Source organism: Ptychodera flava, unplaced genomic scaffold (genome assembly GCF_041260155.1).
Source record: "Ptychodera flava strain L36383 unplaced genomic scaffold, AS_Pfla_20210202 Scaffold_28__1_contigs__length_4768798_pilon, whole genome shotgun sequence".
Taxonomy (NCBI): Eukaryota; Metazoa; Hemichordata; class Enteropneusta; family Ptychoderidae; genus Ptychodera; species Ptychodera flava.
This window is the reverse complement of record NW_027248350.1, coordinates 238457-259662: the sequence shown is the minus strand read 5'-3', so window position 1 is coordinate 259662 and position 21206 is coordinate 238457. Positions and strand designations below refer to the sequence as shown.

At 40.1% G+C, this 21206-nt stretch overlaps 1 protein-coding gene across 1 annotated transcript; it reads left to right on the top strand.

The window, feature by feature from the left end:
• Positions 1–15066: 15066 nt before the first annotated feature.
• On the top strand, positions 15067–20002 carry LOC139126945 (uncharacterized). The gene is made up of 3 exons (XM_070692866.1): positions 15067–17218; positions 17383–17730; positions 19413–20002. The coding sequence occupies exons 1-3, from the start codon at positions 15067–15069 to the stop codon at positions 20000–20002; spliced, it is 3090 nt and encodes a 1029-aa protein (XP_070548967.1).
• The last annotated feature ends 1204 nt before the right edge of the window (positions 20003–21206 follow it).

Here is a 21206-nt window from a genome sequence, read left to right as displayed (position 1 = left end):
GGTTTGGCTTTGGTTTCCTCACAGAACGGTGTAGAGAGTATCCATCATGAGATTAGGAAGGGAATGGACCGGTATAGTAAAGTACCTGGCCATAATGGTTTAAAGAAATTAGAACTTATGGTTAGGGAGCATCATGTGATGACCAATCCCAGTCATGTGAAAGTGCCAAAAACAAGCACCTGGCCATAATGGTTTAAAGAAATTAGAACTTATGGTAAGGGAGCATCATGTGATGACCAATCCCAGTCATGTGAAAGTGCCAAAAACACAAAGGGGTTCATACAGAACCAAATAAGCAACGTGAAATAATGATGGCCATAGTGATAAAAGTAAAGATAAATCATGATAAAATAAACATGTAAAGAACAAATTAATTAAGTCAATAACAAACCAATATGTAAATAAAAACAATGAAACCTGGTTCTTTCTATGAATCATATTTTTCTAAATTGATGCTTGTATTTTTAGACCCCACAGATACCCTCCGGGGGGACTTATAGGTTTGGTCATTCGTGCGTCGTGTGTGTGTCAGTGTGTGCGTTTGTCTGTCCATGCATCCGTCCGTTCACACAGATACTCAGAGATACATGGAGCGATTTCATTCAAACTTGGTACAAGGATTACTTGATATGTCATACATATGCACGTTGATTTGTTTTGTGATATGATCCAATATGGCCGCCGTGCGGCCATTTTATTACAATTTTTTTATGTACGGAGCCATAACTCAGACATGTTTCAACCGATTTTATTGAAAGTTGGTACAAGGACATTGACCTTCATCATACATATGCACATCAATTTGTTTCACAACATGATCCAATATGGCTGCCATGCGGCAATCTTATTACAATTTTGTCATGTACGGAGCCATAACTCAGGCATATCTCAACCGATTTTATTCAAAGTCGGTACAAGGACATTGACCTATGTCATACATATGCATGTCAATTTGTTTCATGATATGATCCAATATGGCCGCATGGCAGCCATTTTGTTATGTCATGTCCTTAGCCATAACTCAGGCCCGTCTAAATGGATTTTATTCAAACTTTGTACAATGACTTTGACCTATGTCATACATATGCACGTCGATATGGCTGCCATGCCACCATTTTGTTACAATTTTTTCATGTACGGAGCAATTACTCAATCATATCTCAACCGATTTTATTCAAAGTTGTTACAAGGACATTGACTCATGTAATACATATATATATCGATTTGTTTCACGATATGATCCAATATGACCACATGGCAGCCATTTTGTTATGTTTTTTTTCATGTTAAAGCCATAACTCTGGCAAGTCTCAACCGATTTTATTCAAAGTTGGTACATGGACATTGACTTATGTCATACATATGCATGTAGATTTTTTAGACAGTAAGATTAAATATGGCTGCATGGCGGCCATTTTGTTACGATCTTTCCATGTTCAGAGCCATAACTCAGACATCTTTCCACCAGTATCATTCAAAGTTGGTATAAGGACATTGACTACGTCATACATATGCACATTGATTTGTTGAACGGCATGTAGCAGTATCATGTCAATTACCTAAGTTTCATAATTAGACTGATATGTCAAGAAATACTGCATCGGATTTCATGAAACTTGGTACAGATGTTAAGCTTACATTGCTTTAACAATGTCAATTTGTATTTTTTCAGTTTCTGTGTACCTTTCCTTTTCGTTTCCTATATTTTTTTGTTTAGCTCTTTATTTCTCCCTTTTTTTAAATGCAACTTTGTGGGATAAGTTACTTTTGATATTCAGAGAGTTTGTAAAAGATGTTTGCCCGAAACTTTGTTACCGGTACATGTAATTTATTTGAGTCTTGTCACTTCAAGAAATAAAAAAAAATGTTTTATTCTATATGCACGTGCCTGTTTTGATCATTTATGTTATGGTTTGAAGTAATTTTTAATAACATTACAGTTAATTTGCCATTGTGCTGTTAAAAAAATCACCGTACAATACAAATAAGGCAATAATACATTGATTTCTGCCTATATGATGAAAAAGGTGCCTCTCTAATTTTTGCCGTTTTTGGGCGCTGTTCTGTGGCTTCCGATTGAATGTGTATCCGTAAAGTTCGCACACAAGTTAAAAGTCTGGGCCTGCTGGTATCGCTTTAAACTGCTTAGTGTCACTTTTCCGACAAGCATCTAATTAATTACTCCTTGGCCTAATGTATCCCTCTCTCCGTACCGTATGATGCATAATTCTGTGCTGCACGTACAACAATTAGAAGTCATCCCTTTTGACAAAATTAAAATAAACAACACCTCTTTTTCAGAATTCCCAGAGCTTCAATGAACTAGTGTTATTACATTTCTATATAATACTTATAGCCCCTAAACTTGTAATAATAATAATAATAATATAATAATAATAATAATAATAATAACAAGGCAGTATTGCTGAAGGCAATGAGTACTTGGGCCGTGATAGAGTAATTTTGAGGACAATATATACTACTATTCTAATATGGTCTTGAATTTCCTCCTGTCAATTAGGCATTTGATTAACTGGTTATTAAACGAAGCAATGGCATGACAACGGCAAAATATTGTCTAGCAACTTTGTGGAGTTTTGAGGCAGGGGTTCAGTGGTTTGAGGCAATGAGTACTTGGGCCGTGATAGAGTAATTTTGAGGACAATATATACTACTATTCAAATATGGTCTTGAATTTCCTCCTGTCAATTAGGCATTTGATTAACTGGTTATTAAACGAAGCAATGGCATGACAACGGCAAAATATGTCTAGCAACTTTTGTGGAGTTTGAGGCAGGGGTTCTTTATTTATAGTGGAAATTGCTTTAAACTCCTTAAATATTCAAATTACAGCAAATTCTTTTGTTCTCGATGGTAGATGTCTAATATTTAGATGGGCATATTTAGATTTCTACCCTATAGTTATCCCTATATACCAAAAATCGGACATCCAGCTCTATTGGCTTGCTCAGAATTAGATATGCGCATAATTAATGAGGTACAATATGTGGTGTCATAAGGATGTCTTATCATACCAAATATGAAGGGTGTAGCACTTGTGGTTACTGAGTTGTGGACAAATATATATATTTGAGGTCCAAGGTCATTGAGGTCACGTAACATTTTGTCATAATAATTGTATTGCTAAGTTATTCCTATATACCAAAAATCAGACCTCTAGCTCTATTGGCTCGCTCAAAATTAGATATGCGCATAATTAATGAGGTACAATATGTGGTGTCATAAGGTGTCCTATCATACCAAATATGAAGGGTGTAGCACTTGTGGTTACTGAGTTGTGGACAAATATATATATTTGGTCCAAGGTCATTGAGGTCACGTGACATATTGTCAAAATAATTGTATTGCTAAGTTATTCCTATATACCAAAAATCAGACCTCTAGCTCTATTGGCTCGCTCAAAATAAGATATGCACATAATTAATGAGGTACAATATATGGTGTCATAAGGTGTCATATCATACCAAATATGAAGGGTGTAGCACTTGTGGTTACTGAGTTGTGGACAAAATATGTATATTTGAGGTCAAAGGTCATTGAGGTCGCGTGACATTTTGTCAAACAAATTATATTGTTAACTTGTCCCTATATACCAAAAATCAGACCTCTAGCCCTTATTGGCTCGCTCAAAATTAGATATGCACATATTTAATGGGGTACAATATGTGGCGTCATAAGGTGTCCAATCATACCAAATATGAAAGGTTTAGCACTTGTGGTTACTGAGTTATGGACAATAATGTATATTTGAGGTCAAAGGTCACCAAGGTCACATGATATTTTGCATGAACCGATGGACTCACTGATGGACTCATGGACGGATATGACCCAATCTATAAGCCCCCTGGACTTTATCCGTGGGGACAAAAAAACTGTGTCACTGCACCCTTTAGGCAATAGTGAATACGATGAGAAACTAAATTTTTATTTTTCTTGGCCTTATACATGGAGTCTATGGAGAACTGCCTTATACATGGGAGTCTATGGAGGTGTAAACTAAAAAGTCCTCTAACACGGCCAAATTCGATCGCATTGTGAAACAAATCGACGTGCATCTGTATGTGGTTGGGTACTATTCTTGTCAAGAAATTGACCAGGGCATGTCTGAGATATCTGCGTGAACGGACGGACGGACGGACTGACATGACCAAACCTATAACTCCCCTCAGGACTTCGTCCGTGGGCACTAAAAACAACGCAACAGTTATTACAGCTACACCGGCGGTAGGTTCATATCCAGAGCCCCGTATGGTCTGCCGCCGTCGCTTGAAAACAATCTCATAAACCTGGCCATACGGGCAACTGTGTATGGGCAGCTGGATACTTAACTTCCTGGAGAAGGCGAGCTGTTACGTTCAAGCTCAGGATTATTTGTCGATCAAATTTCAGTAAATTTACCTTACCTAGATGAAATTTTGTCTATATGCTGAAATTTCGCCGAAGTTTGACAAAATTGCATCGATTTTTCAGGTTCATATCCGACATTTTTGAGTTTTGAGTGCAGACAGAAATAAGTTTTGAGGCAACATGGCTGCGACCCCATGTTGACCCCTAGCCCTGCGTACGATGCTATGTGCTACAGCTAACACACAGCATCGTACGCAGGGCTAGCGAGAGAGTTGCCGACATCGACGGTTATTTACGAGAAGTGAATAAAAGACTGTCATTTTTGGAAGCGATCGAGTAGCTGAGGTAGGCTGGGATACGACTTGGGCCCAAGAACGCTGAATTTCGGCAGTAATTTGGCTTTTTACGTCAAGTCCCAAAATGGATTTGAAGTCACCGACCCTACGTACGGGCTTTGCAGGGCTGTGGTGAGCGGGGCGATTAGCTGTAGCGGAACACACAGCATCGTACGCAGGGCTAGTTGACCCCAAGTGAAAATGTGTTCGCGATCAAATCTTCCTATATTTTTTCAGAATTTTCGACAAAATCATTGCTTCTTAAATCTTTTGTAAAATATAAAATACTAAAATAAAAATGCGATGTGCCATGTCTCCAGATTTCTAAAATATCGTTCGTTGAACCGTTCGACGGAATACTCATTTCGCAAACTTGTGACGCAGTTGAAATTCAATACTGACCGCCAAATAATCTTAATGAGACGAGATCATTCTAGACATCCTCAAATTATCCAACCATTCGCGTTAGAGTTCAGCTCGCTTAGAGTATCATAACATTCTTCGGCCTTCGTTTAGATCGACCCTAATCTCTCCAATTTAGGAAATGAATACACAAGCTACCTTGACAAAACTTCGTGCACCATCCAGGACCAAACGCACTACAAATCTGTCTTGACGTCATCATCTCCTTACATGGTAATCGGCATACCGTATTTTTTAGCAAAGGAGACACAGAATACGTCGGAGTATTCAGTTTCAAAACGTATTACATTGTGTGATGTTGTTAAAAAAAGGTAATGTTACTGCAGTGGTATAAATTACAAAACACAAAAGTTCAAATCAGTTTATTTTGGACTGGCTTTACCCAACATTTCATATTGTTTCTTATGCCAGATTTGACCACGTGCTTACTGGCGACCCCTTTACATGCAAATTTTGTGTCAAATGGTGTGTTCTCCTGGAAAAACAAACGTACGATTTCTATATGAAGGAGGCGAAATTTGCCCTCAAAACTCGAAATCACCACCTTTACGGGGTGTACCTAGCTATTTTGAACGAGCTTCTCGAATCTGCAGCTCTATTTCGAAATGTGGTCTGGTTTTCTCAGCTCAAGGATAAGTGTTCTCCATCGCTGTGGGCATTACTATTCTCAACTGGGGGTACAGTTTCCAGTCGTAATGTTTTTCATTGTGTCCGGGATATAAAACCTTTCCTTTTCACAATTTCACTTTGATTAACACTAGTCCACATCTTGTCAGTGATTAAACATGTTTCAAGTTTAAATGTTAAATTTGGTCTCGAGCCCTCTTGTTCGACCAAACTGAAATTACCCCTCCCACTTTGGCTCGTCCAGTGGTGTAGCAAGGGTCGTGCCATCGCCTAGGAAACGGAGGGTGCATTAATTGTTGCATTTCGATGCACATTTTGATTATATTCAGAAGATTTTGTGGCAAAAACTCAGATAGAGAAGCATTGATATTCACATCTCACTTATTCAAGACTGGCTGAGAGCAGCAATTCCATTTAGTTAACATCATTACGCCATTTATTATGCCAAGAAAGATGATACCAAGACATTTTGCCCTCCCTGGTCTCAGCCAGAAATGGTGATACCTTACAGAGTTTTTTCCCACGGAATGAAAACAAATGTACTTGGGCTGAGGCCCAGTACAATAATAATAAAGTAATAATAATAATTTATTTTTCTAGAGCGATTTCCATCAATAAAATATGAAGCCGCTGTACAATAAAAATACAGAGATCATAAAGTACAATAATTGTAAATATTAAAATGCACTGATAAAAGGACACACTCGACATTACTACAGGCTTAAAGAAATTAAAATAAGAATAGACAAGAACAACAAAACAGCGATTTAGTCACAGTGCTCTCTAAAAAGGTGTGTTTAAGAGATGTTTAAAAGAAGCAACAGATGGTGACAACAGAATATCTTTTGGTCAGACATTCCAGATTTGAGCTGCATTCGAAGAAAAATGGTAGCAAAGTGTTTCTGTTCCCAGTACACTGGTTCCAAAATGGGTGCGGACGCTGAGCGTGTCATCCGTTTAGGAAGGCGAACTGTCACCAGGTCAGAAAGATAAGCAGGAGCCAGATTATGCAAAATTTTATAAACAAAAAGAAGAATTTGAAATCAGCCAGTGTCAGCCAGGCAGCCAGTGTAGCTCCCGCCTTACAGGTGTGATGTGCTTATGCAATTTTGTATGTGTACAAGACGAGCAGCAGAGTTTGAAGTAACTGGAGTTTACAAAGGTGCTTATCATCGATACCGAACAACAAGCTTTAACAGTAATAAGTCGTGATGTTACAAAGGCGAGCACAAGACTTTCAGTGTTTTTGCGATTTAATACATTTCTAATTCGACCAATTCTATGGAGAACGAATGACGCAGACTGACATAAGTCCAAATATGAGTACTCATATCTGCACAGCTATTTAAATGAACACCAAGATCACGAACGGACTAAGACGTGGTAACAACAATGTTTCCAACTCGAAGAGATGGAAGATCAGCAGTTTTCTTGAACTTTGAACGAAAGTGAATAACTTCTGTTTTGTCATCATTCAAAACCAACGATTATCAATCAGCCATTGGCGAATGTCATCAATGCAGTGTTCAACCATGAATGACGAGTCATAGCACACTCACATGTCAGATACAACTGCGTATCATCGGCAAATAACATAAGATCAAGTGTTTAGTTTATTATTATGTCCTTTAATGGTGCTGCATACAGCTTGAAAAGTATTGGGCCCAGTCCACTTCCCCACAGAGTATCATAGACAGAGTGGCAACACCTATTGTTTAGGCGTGAAGCGGTTACGTAAGCAATCCGTGTTTGCCTCGCCTCACGAAGCTCTTGGCTCTCTTTTCCGAAGAGTGCCGACCATGCACCCTTCGGTAATTTTCGGATTTTCACCAATTGTTAAGCGAAAGTATGTTCAACAAAGTTTGTGTTCTTGTTGTCGTGTGGTGCTGATCGGAATCGATGTGCTGGCAAAAACGGGAGTGTTTTGAGCTTCAGGAAAGTGGGTTTTACCGTTTTAAAAATTCCTCTCTATATTTTATGAATATATAATGAGTGTGTTTGAACCAAATTTGAAAGTCTTTTATCGATACTGTCTGTTTTACTCAATGGTTTACGGTCAGTCATACCGCCATTTACACGTGCGTCAAGAAAGGATATGTTTATGAAACTGCTGGCGTGTTATGTTTTGATTGGCGGTGAAGCAGTGTTTCTGGCCTTAGAGCTCACAAAGTAACTATGGTTGCTACGCGACTGGCAGTACGATGCCATCTCGTCGTATGTTTCGCATAATCTCGTGTAATTATCAACCACAAACAAGCCTCCAAAACGTTTAACACCTTTGAAGCTCATTTTAATATGAAAAGCCAATAGTCTACCGAGACGACCATGGAACAAAAGGCATGCAAGTGTTGCCAGCTGTTTATGATACTCTGTGACTTCCTGAGGAATGCCACAATCAAGATCAGGTGGTTCTGACAATACACCATCATTACATACAGTCTGAATTCTATCAGATAAATATGATTCAAACCAGGCAAGTAGCTTTCCCTTAAAGTCAAACCTGTGTTCTAAACAATCCAACAATACCTTGTGATCGTTAGTGTTGAACGCTGCTGTCAAATCAAACTGTGAGAGAATGACTTCTTTATGGCTGTCATGAGCACGTAAATGTCATTTTTAAATTCCAATAAGGCACTTTCAGTGCTATGATAGTGTCTATAGGCCGATTGATATTTAGAATACAATAAAACTGACTAAAATACACATCAAGTTGAGTTAAAACGACTCTCCAGGAATTTATGCTCAAATGAAAGATTGAAAACGGGTCTATAAATCGATAAAACATGAGAGTCGATGCTGGCCTTTTTCAATAAAGGTCGAACTAGAGCTTGCTTATAAATAATCGCATCATACTAATCTATAATCCAATGACATTAGGTCAGAATTCGCAAGACAACTGTACTCGAATAAAATGAAGTATTCGCAATTTTATCTAGATCATCTATTACACTAGGTAGACACATTTTCAAAAGTGTAGTCGGAATTGGGTCAAGTGCACATGCTTTTGAATTCATGGAAGCAATGATTTCAGCAAGACTGGCTTTTGTGACAGGAGCGAACCCTGAAACGAATATAGTAGTGCTCCGTGACCTTTTCTAAGCCAAGGACTTGGAAATCGGTTACACCTAGTCTAAGGCCGCGTTCAAAAAAGTGGTTGAGGGGGGGCTGGGGGGGGATTTGAAAATTTTAGGGTAGTGAGGGGGGGGACTTGAAAGTTTTGCTCTGCCTATAGGGGGGGGACCTGAAAATATTTTGACTCCCAACATTTTGATGTCGTCCAATGGTTCTAATGTTAGTAATAATTAAACAAAATCTAGAACCGTTTTGTCAAATTTTATGTCTTTAATCTCGAAAAAGTCTAACAAGTGTATGAATGCCATTAAATTTTCGTTAGAACAAGTTGGCCTTGTAATGGGGCAGGAGCTACAACTGTTGATAATTTTTCAATATTTCTATGCAATGTATCAAACACAGTTTCTTGGTGTCTCTCTACAGCATGCTGCTGAAAAACACAATATTCAGTTTGTCAACAAAGCCCGTTTGTTAAATATTGGTGATAATTAAATGATGCAAATGCACGGTACCCGTAGGCTGTGTTGGCAAGCTGAGTACTGGATAGCTCAACATTCTGTAGGGAGTAGAACAAGAACACAATTGTATAAACTGAACAAATTATTGTCAAAATAAAAGTTAATACAACTACTGCCCTGCTACTACATACTGGCAGTGACAGTGATACATGTAGCTCTGACTCTGATGTAGTTTAAGAAGAGTTTCGGTCATAGGACACTCAATTGACAGTGAACACACATCTACTTGTACACATAGCAACACATAGAAGACTAGGGGACTAACAGTTACCATGGATTTTTGAATTCTGGCATATGAGAACAATCAAATATTAGAGAAAAAAGATGGGGTCACCATATTTGATCTTATACAAATGTACGATGAAAAGTCAGTTTTTCTAAAATCACTTAAAATCAATATATAATACCATTCATTTCAAGTTCATGCAGTGAATGAAATTTTCACATGTCATTGTACCAATAACACAAAAGTAAAACTTTGAACAGTAAAGACTCTAATTTAATGGAAAAATGTGTGACTAAATGGAATCTTTTATTTTTTATCAAATTTGCCATTATTACACCCAAAATTCTGAGATTAAAACATTAATTTCATGGAATATTTTAACCTTCCAGTATTGTCAATTTTGTAAAACATTTATAAGTGGCATCTAAGTTGTATATGTCTTGTACTTTTGAAAAAAAATTTTGGTAGGCCACTGTGCTCATTTTTCACAATTTGGTTAAACGTAGCTAGGAATACACAATTTTCATACTCTCTCATGATTGTCATTTTGTGTGCTTTTCAGCTGGTGCCATTGAACTGGCCAGAGTTGGATAAACTCAAGTCGGCTTAGACTGAGAAATCCAAAAAGTTCACTGATGCATTTAAAAATGAATCAATTTAAGAACTTGCCCTAGGTATATGGCTCTACAACCTGCTGATAAGAGGTAGTGTTGAACATTTGCGTGCAGAACGACACATTACATGTTTTTTTTACTCTGCGTGCATTCCTAATAAATATGCGGCTATATGGTAATTGGGGGGGGGACTTGAAAATTTTGAGGGTATGAGGGGGGGGACTTGAAAATTTTGAGGGTATTGAGGGGGGGATCTGAAAAAAATAAGATTTCAATCGCGATTCCTCCACCCCCCCCCCCCCTAACCATTTTTTTTGAACGCGGCTAACGATAATTTGTCGGGTCATGTCGAACGTCGTCTTGGCATCCCAATACATTCTACCTCTAACACACTAAAAGAAGTTAATATTGAGTGAGGATATACGTATTGTCATGAATTTGGTATGCGTCTGTAATTAACTAAGGACAATCAGCAAAGTGAAAGGCAGGAAGGCTGCTCCCCTCACTACACATGTCAACATAACGTTGGGTCATTGCTAATGACTTAAGCAGTTGTCAAACAATACGTTCACTAAAAGAAGATGGAAGGTTAGTAGTTAGGGATACAGTATAGACCACTTTGGAAGTTAGGGGGTCTTTTTTTCCATCACCTAGGAGACGTACTTTATTTCACATGCTAGGGGGCCTCATTTATATACTACATATAAACATGGAGTATCTTCAGGGCCATGGCATTCGGCTGTGTTCAAGTGCGTCAGATGGTTTCAGTGCAGCAGTGCCGACCACGATAACAATGGATGACGCGTTGGATAATCTGACAAATTCTCAGTTGGCTGCCGCGTAATTTGCCCGGGCATACCAACACTGTCACTGTAAGTATTATTATGGATTTATTACGAGTGTTAGTGTGACGGTAGATCAGTCTGAGCATGCGTGAGGCTTACAACATTACGTCATTACCTTAGCCTTTAGTCCCACGCGCGCGCGGCCGGCCAGATTTGACAGATTTTATCGTTCACTGGCAGAGTTCCAAAATCTAGATACTTTGTATCAAAGAGTGTTTCCTTTTAGGGTTGACTTTGACAATGAGTGTTTCCGTTTAGGGTTTAATCTTGGCAAATATGGACATGATCCGCCCAAAGTTTATAAATAGAGGTCAAATTATGAACTCTGGGTGCACTCAAGACCTTTGACACGGAGGTTAACCCAGCCCCTTTTTAAGGTAAATTGTAGCTTGTGTCTTTGTTAGCTTAGCTTCATTAGTAATGCTAGAATAAGTCAAAATGTTCATCGAAAAGACGTGCTTCGTGTACATATTAATTTGCTGGTCGCTTTCTTGCAGTAATCATTAAGTTTTTCCAGCGCAGACAGCGAAAACAAGGAGTGAACCGGTGCACTGTAGTATATTCGCTAGCCTTGTAGTTGATTTTCTGTGTGTTGATTTTTGTGGGGTTTTTTTTTGTGTGTGTGTACGTGTGTGTGTGTCGCGCGGGGGTTGTCTGATGCATTGAAGTGACATTGTTTTACGCTCATAATGCTGCCTGCATGTGATAAAATTGACGTAAGCTCCTTTCTTTCGAGAAATGTGTCCTATGTGTATTTTTAGTCCCCACGGACACCGTCCGGGGGACTTATAGGTTTGGTCATGTCCGTGCGTGGTGTGCGTGCGTCCGTGCGTGCGTGCGTGCGTGCGTCCATCCGTCCGTTCACGCAGATATCTCTGAGATGCCTGGAGCGATTTCATTCAAACTTGATACAAGGATTACTTCATATGGCATACAGATGCACGTCAATTTGTTTTGTGATACGATCCAATATGGCCGCCAGGCGGCCATTTTATTACAATTTTTTTCATGTACAGAGCCATTACTCAGGCATGTTTTGACCGATTTTATTCAGAGTTGGTACAAGGACATTGACCAATGTCATAGATATGCATGTCAATTTGTTTTGTGATACGATCCAAAATGGCCGCTGTGCAGCCATTTTATTACGATTTTTTCATGTACAGAGCCATAACTCAGGCATATCTCAACCGATTTTATTCAAAGTTGGTACAAGGACATTGACCTATGTCATACATATGCACGTCAATCTGTTTTGTGATACGATCCAATATGGCCGCCAGGCGGCCATTTTATTATGATTTTTTCATGTACAGAGCATTCTCAGGCATATCCGCATGTTTTGACCAATTTTATTCAAAGTTGGTACAAGGACATCGACCAATGTCATAGCTATGCACCTCAATTTGTTTTGTGATGCGATCCAATATGGCCACTGTGCGACCATTTTGTTACGATTTTTTTCATGTCCTGAACCATAACTCAGACATGTATCAAGCGAATTCATTCAAAAGTATTTTTATCACAGACCTAATGAAGAGGACTCTATCCTCTTTGAGGACCTGTAATCAAAATACTGATTTACAAGTGGGGACTGTGTCATCAACGATGACTTGTTTAATCTAATTTTATTTGTACAGAATCTAACCATGGACGCCGAGTGGGATGACCTGTCGCTGACAGATTCCCAGTGGGATACCGTGTTTGCCGCCGTCGACGCTGCTGCAGAACAACACTATAATGTGAGTATGTGTTTATTTATCTAATGACGTATTCCCTTGTGCGTTGTGATTGATTTTGTGCATGTGTTTGTCGGGCAGGGTTGCCCGATGTGTCGAAGTGACATTGTTATGCTCACAGTGCTGTTTACAGGTGATAAAATTGTTTCGAATTTCTGATTAATGTTTGTTCAGTGTGCGTACGTTCATGGACACTGTCACTGAGTTGTGCAGCGTGACCTAGATCAAGTGTTTGATCTCAGAATGCTGCCTGCATGTGATAAAATTGACGTAAACTCCTTTCTTTCGAGGAACGTCTGTCTGATGTGTAATTTTATTTGTACAGAATCAAACCATGGACGTCGAGTGGGATGACCTGTCGCTGACAGATTCCCAGTTGGATACCGTGTTTGCCGCCGCCGACGCCACTGAAGACCAACACTATGAAAATAATGTGAGTGTGCGTTTATTTATCTACTGACGTATTCCCTTGTGCGTTATGATTGATTTTGTGCATGTGTTTGTCGGGCAGGGTTGCCCGATGTGTCAAAGTGACATTGTTTTGCTGTATGTTGTGAACAATATAGTAATGTTTAAAAAAAAAGTTTTCAATCATGGTGCACCATTTCTGTAAAATTATTATTTTTCTTATTTTTATTTTATTTTTATTTTATAGGCAAACAACAGCTAAGCCAAAGAAGCAATACATCAGGCTGAGGAAAAATCTTGTTCTGGTGAAGACAGCGTGGGATTTTCCTTGGAAAGAAGAAACCAACAGCAGTGAAGAAAACGGTACTGTGGGGTCAACATCAACATTAACTGGTAGTAGTAGTAGTAGTTGTAATAGCAGCAGTAGTTATAATTCTCATAGCAGTTGTAATAGTAGCAATAGTTATAATTCTCATAGCAGTGATAGTCATAGTTCCCATGATAGTGATAGTGATAGTACTGATAGTCATTATAGTGATAGCTCTAGTTCTCAAAGCGAAGATATTTATAGTTGTAATAGTGATCATAGCCACATCACAGAAAGCGGGGATAATATTGCCACACAGGATTTCAATGTAAAATTAAAAGACCTTCTACACTCCTACATTCCTCATTCCCCCTCAAATATTCAAGATACTCAGCGTTCATCCAATTCTTCTGTCCCCATGAATACCCAAGAATTTAATACTAAATGGCAGGCCCTCCTCTCAAATAATCATCCGCCTTCCACACAAAGTTCTTGCCCCTCATCACATCCAACACGTCAGATTGGCGGGGGGTCAACGGATGACCTGCCGTCAGAAGATTCGCCATCAGATGAAGACAGCGGCGCAAAATATTACAGTATCATACGTGTCCGTGAACGACAAGTGAAGAAATTCAATGCTACAGCTCATGACTACGAGATACAATTCAATGACATCCAGCCGGTGCGTGGTTTCGTGCAAGTGATGGTAGTACTACAAGATGTGTTTGAGAGTATTATTAGCCGACTCACCCATGGCATCTCTCCCAGGGACAGAGTACGCATTACACTTGAAAGTCCGTCCCTTCCCTATCAAATCTGGTTACCTTTTTCCCCTGTTCAAGAACTGACTGTGGACAGAGTGTTGGGTGAAATTGAACGTGTCCTGCAGTCCTATGAAGAATTCACCCTAGATGAGAATGTTTACATCAACTTCATTCATGTGCATATGCCTGTTGGGACGGGAAAGAAGTGGGGATGGAGACCTGTCAACATAGCCCGTCGCCTCCGACTGATGAAAAGTATCATTCGCATCACTAACACCGATGAATTATGCTGTGCACGAGCAATAGTGACAGCAACAGCCCACATCAACCGTAACAGTGATCCAGGATGGAACTCTGTGCGACAGGGACGACAAGAGCAGACAATACGTGCATCTGAACTCATGGCCAAAGCAGGTATTTCATCAGGGCCATGTGGACATGAAGAACTCGACAAATTACAAGCTGTCCTTCCATCCTATCGAATCCATGTTATTTCAGATGAGACGTCGGGTTCACTTGCTTATCAGGGAAAGGACAGCGCTGAACACAATATTTACCTGTACCATCATAACAATCACTATGATGTCATCACATCAATGCCCGCATTTCTACAGAGAAACTACTACTGTCACCATTGTCACAAAGGGTACCAAAGAAAGCATGATCACATCTGTGAAGTTTTCTGCAAGTGTTGCTGTGTTCCATCTGTATGTCCAGCAACAGATAATCAGGTCTACTGCAAAGATTGTCATCGCTACTTTCGAGGTCAACAATGCTTCAACAACCATAAAACAACTGGTCCCCTTGCTCAATATGCAACATGTCAAGTCATTCGTCGCTGCAAGTTGTGTGGTGTAACCATCCATTGGAAAAGAGAAAGAAAGATAATGACCGCAATTGTGGTGAAAAGTACTGCAGAGTATGTAAACGGTACCAAGACAGTGATCATTTATGCTACATCCAGCCCATCCACGTGAAAAGAAAGAAGAAGTCCACCAGAGATAGTATTCATGACAATGATGTTGACTTATTCGACTTTGAAGCTGAAGAAGGAGACGAAGAGGACAGTGAAGAAGAGATGAAGTACTATTTCTTTGACTTTGAATGTACCCAAGATGGGGGCGTCCATGTACCCAACTTGTGCATTGTCCAGTCCGAGTCATGTTCAGAGCAGGTGTTCTATGGCCCTAACACCAAGCAAGAGTTTTGCGATTGGGCACTCACAGAAGAAAACGCCGCCAGTACTTTCATCGCACACAATCTGCAAGGTTATGACGGACAATTCATACTGCAATACTGCCATGAAAACAACGTTCAACCTGAAGTCCTTCTCAATGGAACCAAAATCATGCGCATCTTCATCCCAGGCTTAAACATCAAGTTCATTGACTCTTATAATTTCCTACCTGTGGCTTTGGCTCAACTTCCCGACATGTTTGAGCTGAATGAACTGCACAAAGGCTACTTCCCCCATTTCTTCAATACAGCAGAGAATCAAGATTACGTCGGTCCTCTCCCAGATTCCAGATACTATGGTCCCGATGGCATGAAACAGCATGCGAGAGAGAAATTCCTAAAGTGGTATGAAGACGAAAGATTGAAAAACCGCCCTTTCAACCTGAGACAAGAGCTTGAAGACTACTGCAGAAGTGATGTAGACATCCTGAGGAGAAGTTGTTTGAAATTTCAAGACATGTTCAAACAACAGAATGGTGTAGATCCGTTCAGAGATTGTGTGACCATCGCATCAGCCTGCAATGTCGTTTTACGCAAGAATTTTCTCAAGAAAGATACCATCGGGGTCATCCCAGACCATGGTTACATCCAACGAAGAAATCAATCTGTCATTGCATTGCAGTGGTTAGAATGGATTACATTCAAGAATGATGTCAACATCCAACACGTCCACAATGGAGGTGAGAAGAAAATTGACCGCTATTGGGTAGATGGTTATGACGAAGAAAACAACACAGTATATGAGATGCACGGTTGCTACTACCATGGCTGTCCTCGATGCTATGAAGACCATGACATTGTCAACACTAAAGTAGAGAAGACGATGGCAGACCTTTACCAAAGTACCCAAGATAAGATGCGATTTCTACGTTGCCATGGCTTTAGAGTGATCGAAAAGTGGGAGTGTGACTTCAAGAAAGAAATTCATGAAAACCAAGAACTGCAAGAATTCGTCAAGTCACTTGACCTACAGGAGCCCCTTCATCCACGAGATGCATTCTTTGGCGGCAGAACCAATGCCACTACACTATACCACGAATGTGTTGATGATGAAGAAATTCACTACGTGGATTTCACAAGCCTCTACCCCTACGTCAACAAGTACTGTAAGTACCCTATCAAACATCCAGTAGTACGCACCAAGAACATTGTACTCCCTGTTCACTTATACTTTGGTCTGGCGAAATGTCGAGTTCTGCCTCCTCGAAAACTCTACTTTCCTATTCTCCCCCTCCGAGTGGAAAAGAAGTTGATGTTTCCCCTTTGCAGAAGTTGTGCAGACACCAAACAACAGTCACCATGTGAGCATAATGACGAAGAACGGTCCTTCGTGGGAACTTGGACAACACCTGAATTAGCCAAAGCTGTCGAGAAGGGGTACAAGATCGTCAAAGTCTTTGAGGTATGGCACTACAGAGAAAGAGAAGTGTACAACAGAGAATCGCACACAGGTGGGCTCTTTACCGATTACATCAACACTTTCTTAAAGTTGAAACAAGAGAGTAGTGGTTGGCCTTCATGGTGTCAGACAGAAGATGACCAAGATCGGTACATCCGTGAGTACTATGACAGAGAGGGAATCCTTCTTGACAAGACAAAGATTCACCGAAATCCAGGCCAACGAGCATTGGCAAAACTAATGCTGAATTCTATGTGGGGCAAGTTTGCACAACGCAACAACTTTCCACAGCTGCAGTACATCAAAGAACCTGCAGAACTCTTCCGCCTGCTTACAAGTGAACAACACATTGTCAACAACTTGTCTTTCATCAATGACGACATGGTTGCTGTTCAACATACGCTTCGAGATGAATTTGTGAGGGGGCTGTCAACACCAATGTTGTCATCGCTGCATTTACCACTGCCTATGCTCGTCTGAAATTGTACGATCTCCTTGAAGCCATTGGTGAACGGGTCTTGTACTTCGACACTGATTCAGTCATCTTTGTCAGCAAACCAGACCAGTATGAACCACCTCTTGGTGATTACTTGGGTGATCTCACCAACGAACTGGATCCTCCCAGCAATTTCATCACCAAGTTCGTGTCAGGGGGAGCTAAAAACTACGCCTTCTGTCTAGCACAGCCCGACAGGAAAGGTAACACCACTCTGTGTAAAGTCAGGGGAATCACCTTAAATTACCGCAACAGCTTAGACGTCAACTTTGATGCCATCACTCGTCTTGTCACCACCTGTCCAACATCAACCATCACCGTGAATGACCCCGTCAAAATCCGACGTGTTGGATGTAATGTAGTATCCAAAAGCGAAAGTAAAAAGTATGCCCTAGTTTATGATAAAAGAGCTCTGATTGGAAATTACAAAACTCTTCCCTACGGTTATTAAACTGTACATTGTACTTGAAACCCTCCCCCCCCCCAAGAAATATCAATTAATGAATGTCACTAAATATTTGGCAAATGTTTTCTAGTATTTCACAACATTGTGTCAAAGTAGTTTTGAATGCTTTGTCAGGTATTGTATTTTGCAATTCAAGAGGTTTTAAAGATCTCATTTAAAGAAAATTTTAAGAATTGTAAATGTTTATACTTAGCCATGAGCTTGTTGTATTTTAGTATTGCATTTCAAGTTGTTTGAGGAGGCTAATGTAAAGAATTTTAGTGAAGCTGTTTTCACAATGCTCATGTGTTTCAGCAATCAATGAATCTATTGTATTAATCCTATTCAAAAAAAACCCAAAAAAAACGTCAAACTTGCGATCTTGTATACAGGTAGTTTTGGCAATTTAAAGAAAAAAAGAAATCTGATCATTCTGTTTATTAGAGTTGTAAATTTCATTCATTTTTAAAGTCTTGAAATGTATGTGTTTGAATTTTTGAGAAAAGAAGTTTTGAAATGAAATTTTGCAAATGAAAGAGATAAGAATGTACATTTTACCCCATGAAACTTTAGATATTGACTTTTGATTTGTTTTCGGGGTTTTTTGAAAGAGAGTTCAAATAATCTGTAGATCGCAGCTTTCATCTTTAAAAACTTTTTATATGTGAACCAAACAAAAGTTCCTGATTAATCTTTTTGTAAAGTAATAAACTGATATCAATTGAGTTTATTTTAAATGATTCAGAGGCTAGTTTGAATTTATTTGTGAGTGTTTATGTGTAAACATTTGTTGAGTGAGGAAGTATGTTTGTTTGTGTATGTGTGTGTGTGTGTCCGTCCGTGTCCCATTGCCCCGAAGGCCAAAAAGTGGGCCCTACTGCCCCGAGGGCCACCTAGGAAGATCGGTCTTTGTCGATGAATGAGATCACACTTTCCCTGTTTATGGACTCCCTCCACCCGTCTTGACCCTTTGAAGGCCCCTCAGCCCCTCGGGCCTTATTTTGCCCTCCCTCTGTCAAGAAATGAGAACATCCTTTCCAGTATAAGCTCGTACCATTTTAGAGTAAGGCTCATTTGACGTGATGGGTCTCATTCTGCAAACACTCTTGAAGCTGATCATCAATAATCGAGATTTCTCCAATCCTATGTTCTTCCTGTATTTGTGTGTGCTGCCATACATCATCTATGATAAATTTTTCAAAAGGAAGCCAGTCTCATGTTATGAAAACATTGATCTGAGTGGAGAGATTGACTGAAAGGAAATCAACCAAAAAAAAAAGTCCCATCACGGTGAAGATCAAGTTTGTCAACTTGGTATACCATGCCACGAATGCGAAAGAACTGTCCTTACCCTGGTTGTCATGCAAAACATCTCGTAAGACTGGCAAATCATCTCACACAAGTGCATAATATTGAAGATAAAGTTGAAAGACAGAGATTTTTGAAACTGGCCAGACAATCTGACACTCATCAATTGATGTGCCAGTTGATACGAATCGTTCGTCTACTGTCTGAACAACATCAATCAAGTCAATCATGGATGCAAGACTTCAACATCCATTCACTGCTCTCATATGCGGACCCACACAGTCTGGCAAAACCGAATTCGTCAAACGACTGCTGAAGGAACGGAAACTATGATTTTTCCATCTCCTGAGCGTATTGTCTGGTGCTATGGAGAATATCAACCTGCCTATACGGAACTGGCTGCCCTTATCCCTAGTATTCATTTTGTTGAAGGCATTCCTGAAGAGTTGGACAGTATGTTTTCCCCTCACCAATCCAACTTATTGATTATTGATGATCTGATGTCAGAAACTGGAAATGACAAGAGAATTACCAATCTGTTCACCAAAGGTTCTCATCATCGTAATCTCTCTGTCATGCTTATCTTACAAAATCTGTTTCATCAAGGCAGGGAGACTCGAACCATGAGTCTGAATTCACATTATCTGGTCTTGTTTAAAAATCCAAGAGATGGATCACAGATCACTCACTTAGCCAAACAAATGTACCCAGGACACACCCGTTTCATCCAAGAAGCTTTCACCGATGCCTCCCGTGAACCCTATGGTTATCTCCTCATTGACCTGAAACCCACACACCGGAAGTCCTTCGCTTCGCTGCGCACAAACATCTTTCCAGGAGAGACTGCCTTTGTTTACGTCAGGAAAACATAAAATAGACATGATGACATGAAATGCCATCATTTCATCATGTCTCAGCGAATGAGAAAACATGCTCATTTTCTCTCTGTGTTAGCCAAGGGCAATCCAAAGCAACAGAGGGGAATCATCGAGGGAGCCAGTAACGATTTAATCCATTGCCTCTGTGAATGTTGTCTGAACATTCTTCGGGGAAGTGTTCCATTGTCATCTGCTCAAAAGAAGAAATTGAGCAAATACAAACATCATCTTCGCACACTGTCAAATAAAAAGGTTTCAACATCAAAGAAGAAGAAGATACTTGTGCAAAAGGGTGGATTTCTCTCGGCCGTCCTAGGGCCTGTGCTGTCTGTGTTGGGAAGTCTCCTCTTTAAGTGAATTGTCATCATGCCCATGGAACATGCCAAGAAGATGGCACTTGTGCCACAGGAATTACTAGATACCATACAACTACAGCAGAATCAAACAACAAACCCTGTGACGAAGATGCTGTCCTCTCTGGATCGGGAGATGCAACAAATCTTGGAAAGAGACAGACATCACCGATGATGAAAAGGCAAAACTGTACCAACAGACTCTTCAGCAGTACAGGGCTTACATGATAAAAGGAAGGAACCTGTTCAAATCAGCATCCTCCCCTCTGAAACTTCAACGGGTACCACTACCGCTGTGTTTTCTTCAGGGTCTCCATTAGCTAAGGGCACGGAAGAGGAAGGCATAGACAAGCCAAAGCCCTTGGGTAGTGTGGAGCAGGATGTGATGGAAAGTGTGCCAAAATCCCTCCGACGAAAAGCACACTTGCTCCTTCAGAAAGTGAAACAGCATGACTCCGTGGATTGGAATGAGAAAGGGGAATTAACGTACGACGGCAACCCCTTACCTGGAACTCATATGGTAGACCTCATCAACGACACCTTACGTCGGAGGAAAACCTTCACTCCTAGAGGGTGGCAACAATTTGCCCGAGTGCTGTCTGACATGAATGTACCACAAGATCTGATTGGTAACAAGGAAAGATGGAACTGGATTCAGTCTCAGCGAAAATCAAAAGGATTGTTTCAGCCAAGAGGTGATGATGATGAAGAAGGTGATCATGGAGTATTTGCTGGACAATCATCCGCCAAAAAGAAAAGATGAGGAGGGAGATACGTCCTGTCATTTCAACCGCTGCAAGACCGCAACATCGACCATCCATGACAGGGAATTGGCTCAACTTTTA

What these genes read in the sequence shown, in the direction of transcription:
- LOC139126945 (XM_070692866.1), top strand. Translation starts at nt 15,067, where the DNA reads ATGTCAAGTCATTCGTCGCTGCAAGTTGTGTGGTGTAACCATCCATTG. An exon ending in ACTCTTCCGCCTGCTTACAA is followed by an intron (nt 17,219 to 17,382) that starts GTGAACAACACA and finishes ATCTCCTTGAAG; the next exon opens with CCATTGGTGAACGGGTCTTG. An exon ending in CAAAATCCGACGTGTTGGAT is followed by an intron (nt 17,731 to 19,412) that starts GTAATGTAGTAT and finishes GGACCCACACAG; the next exon opens with TCTGGCAAAACCGAATTCGT.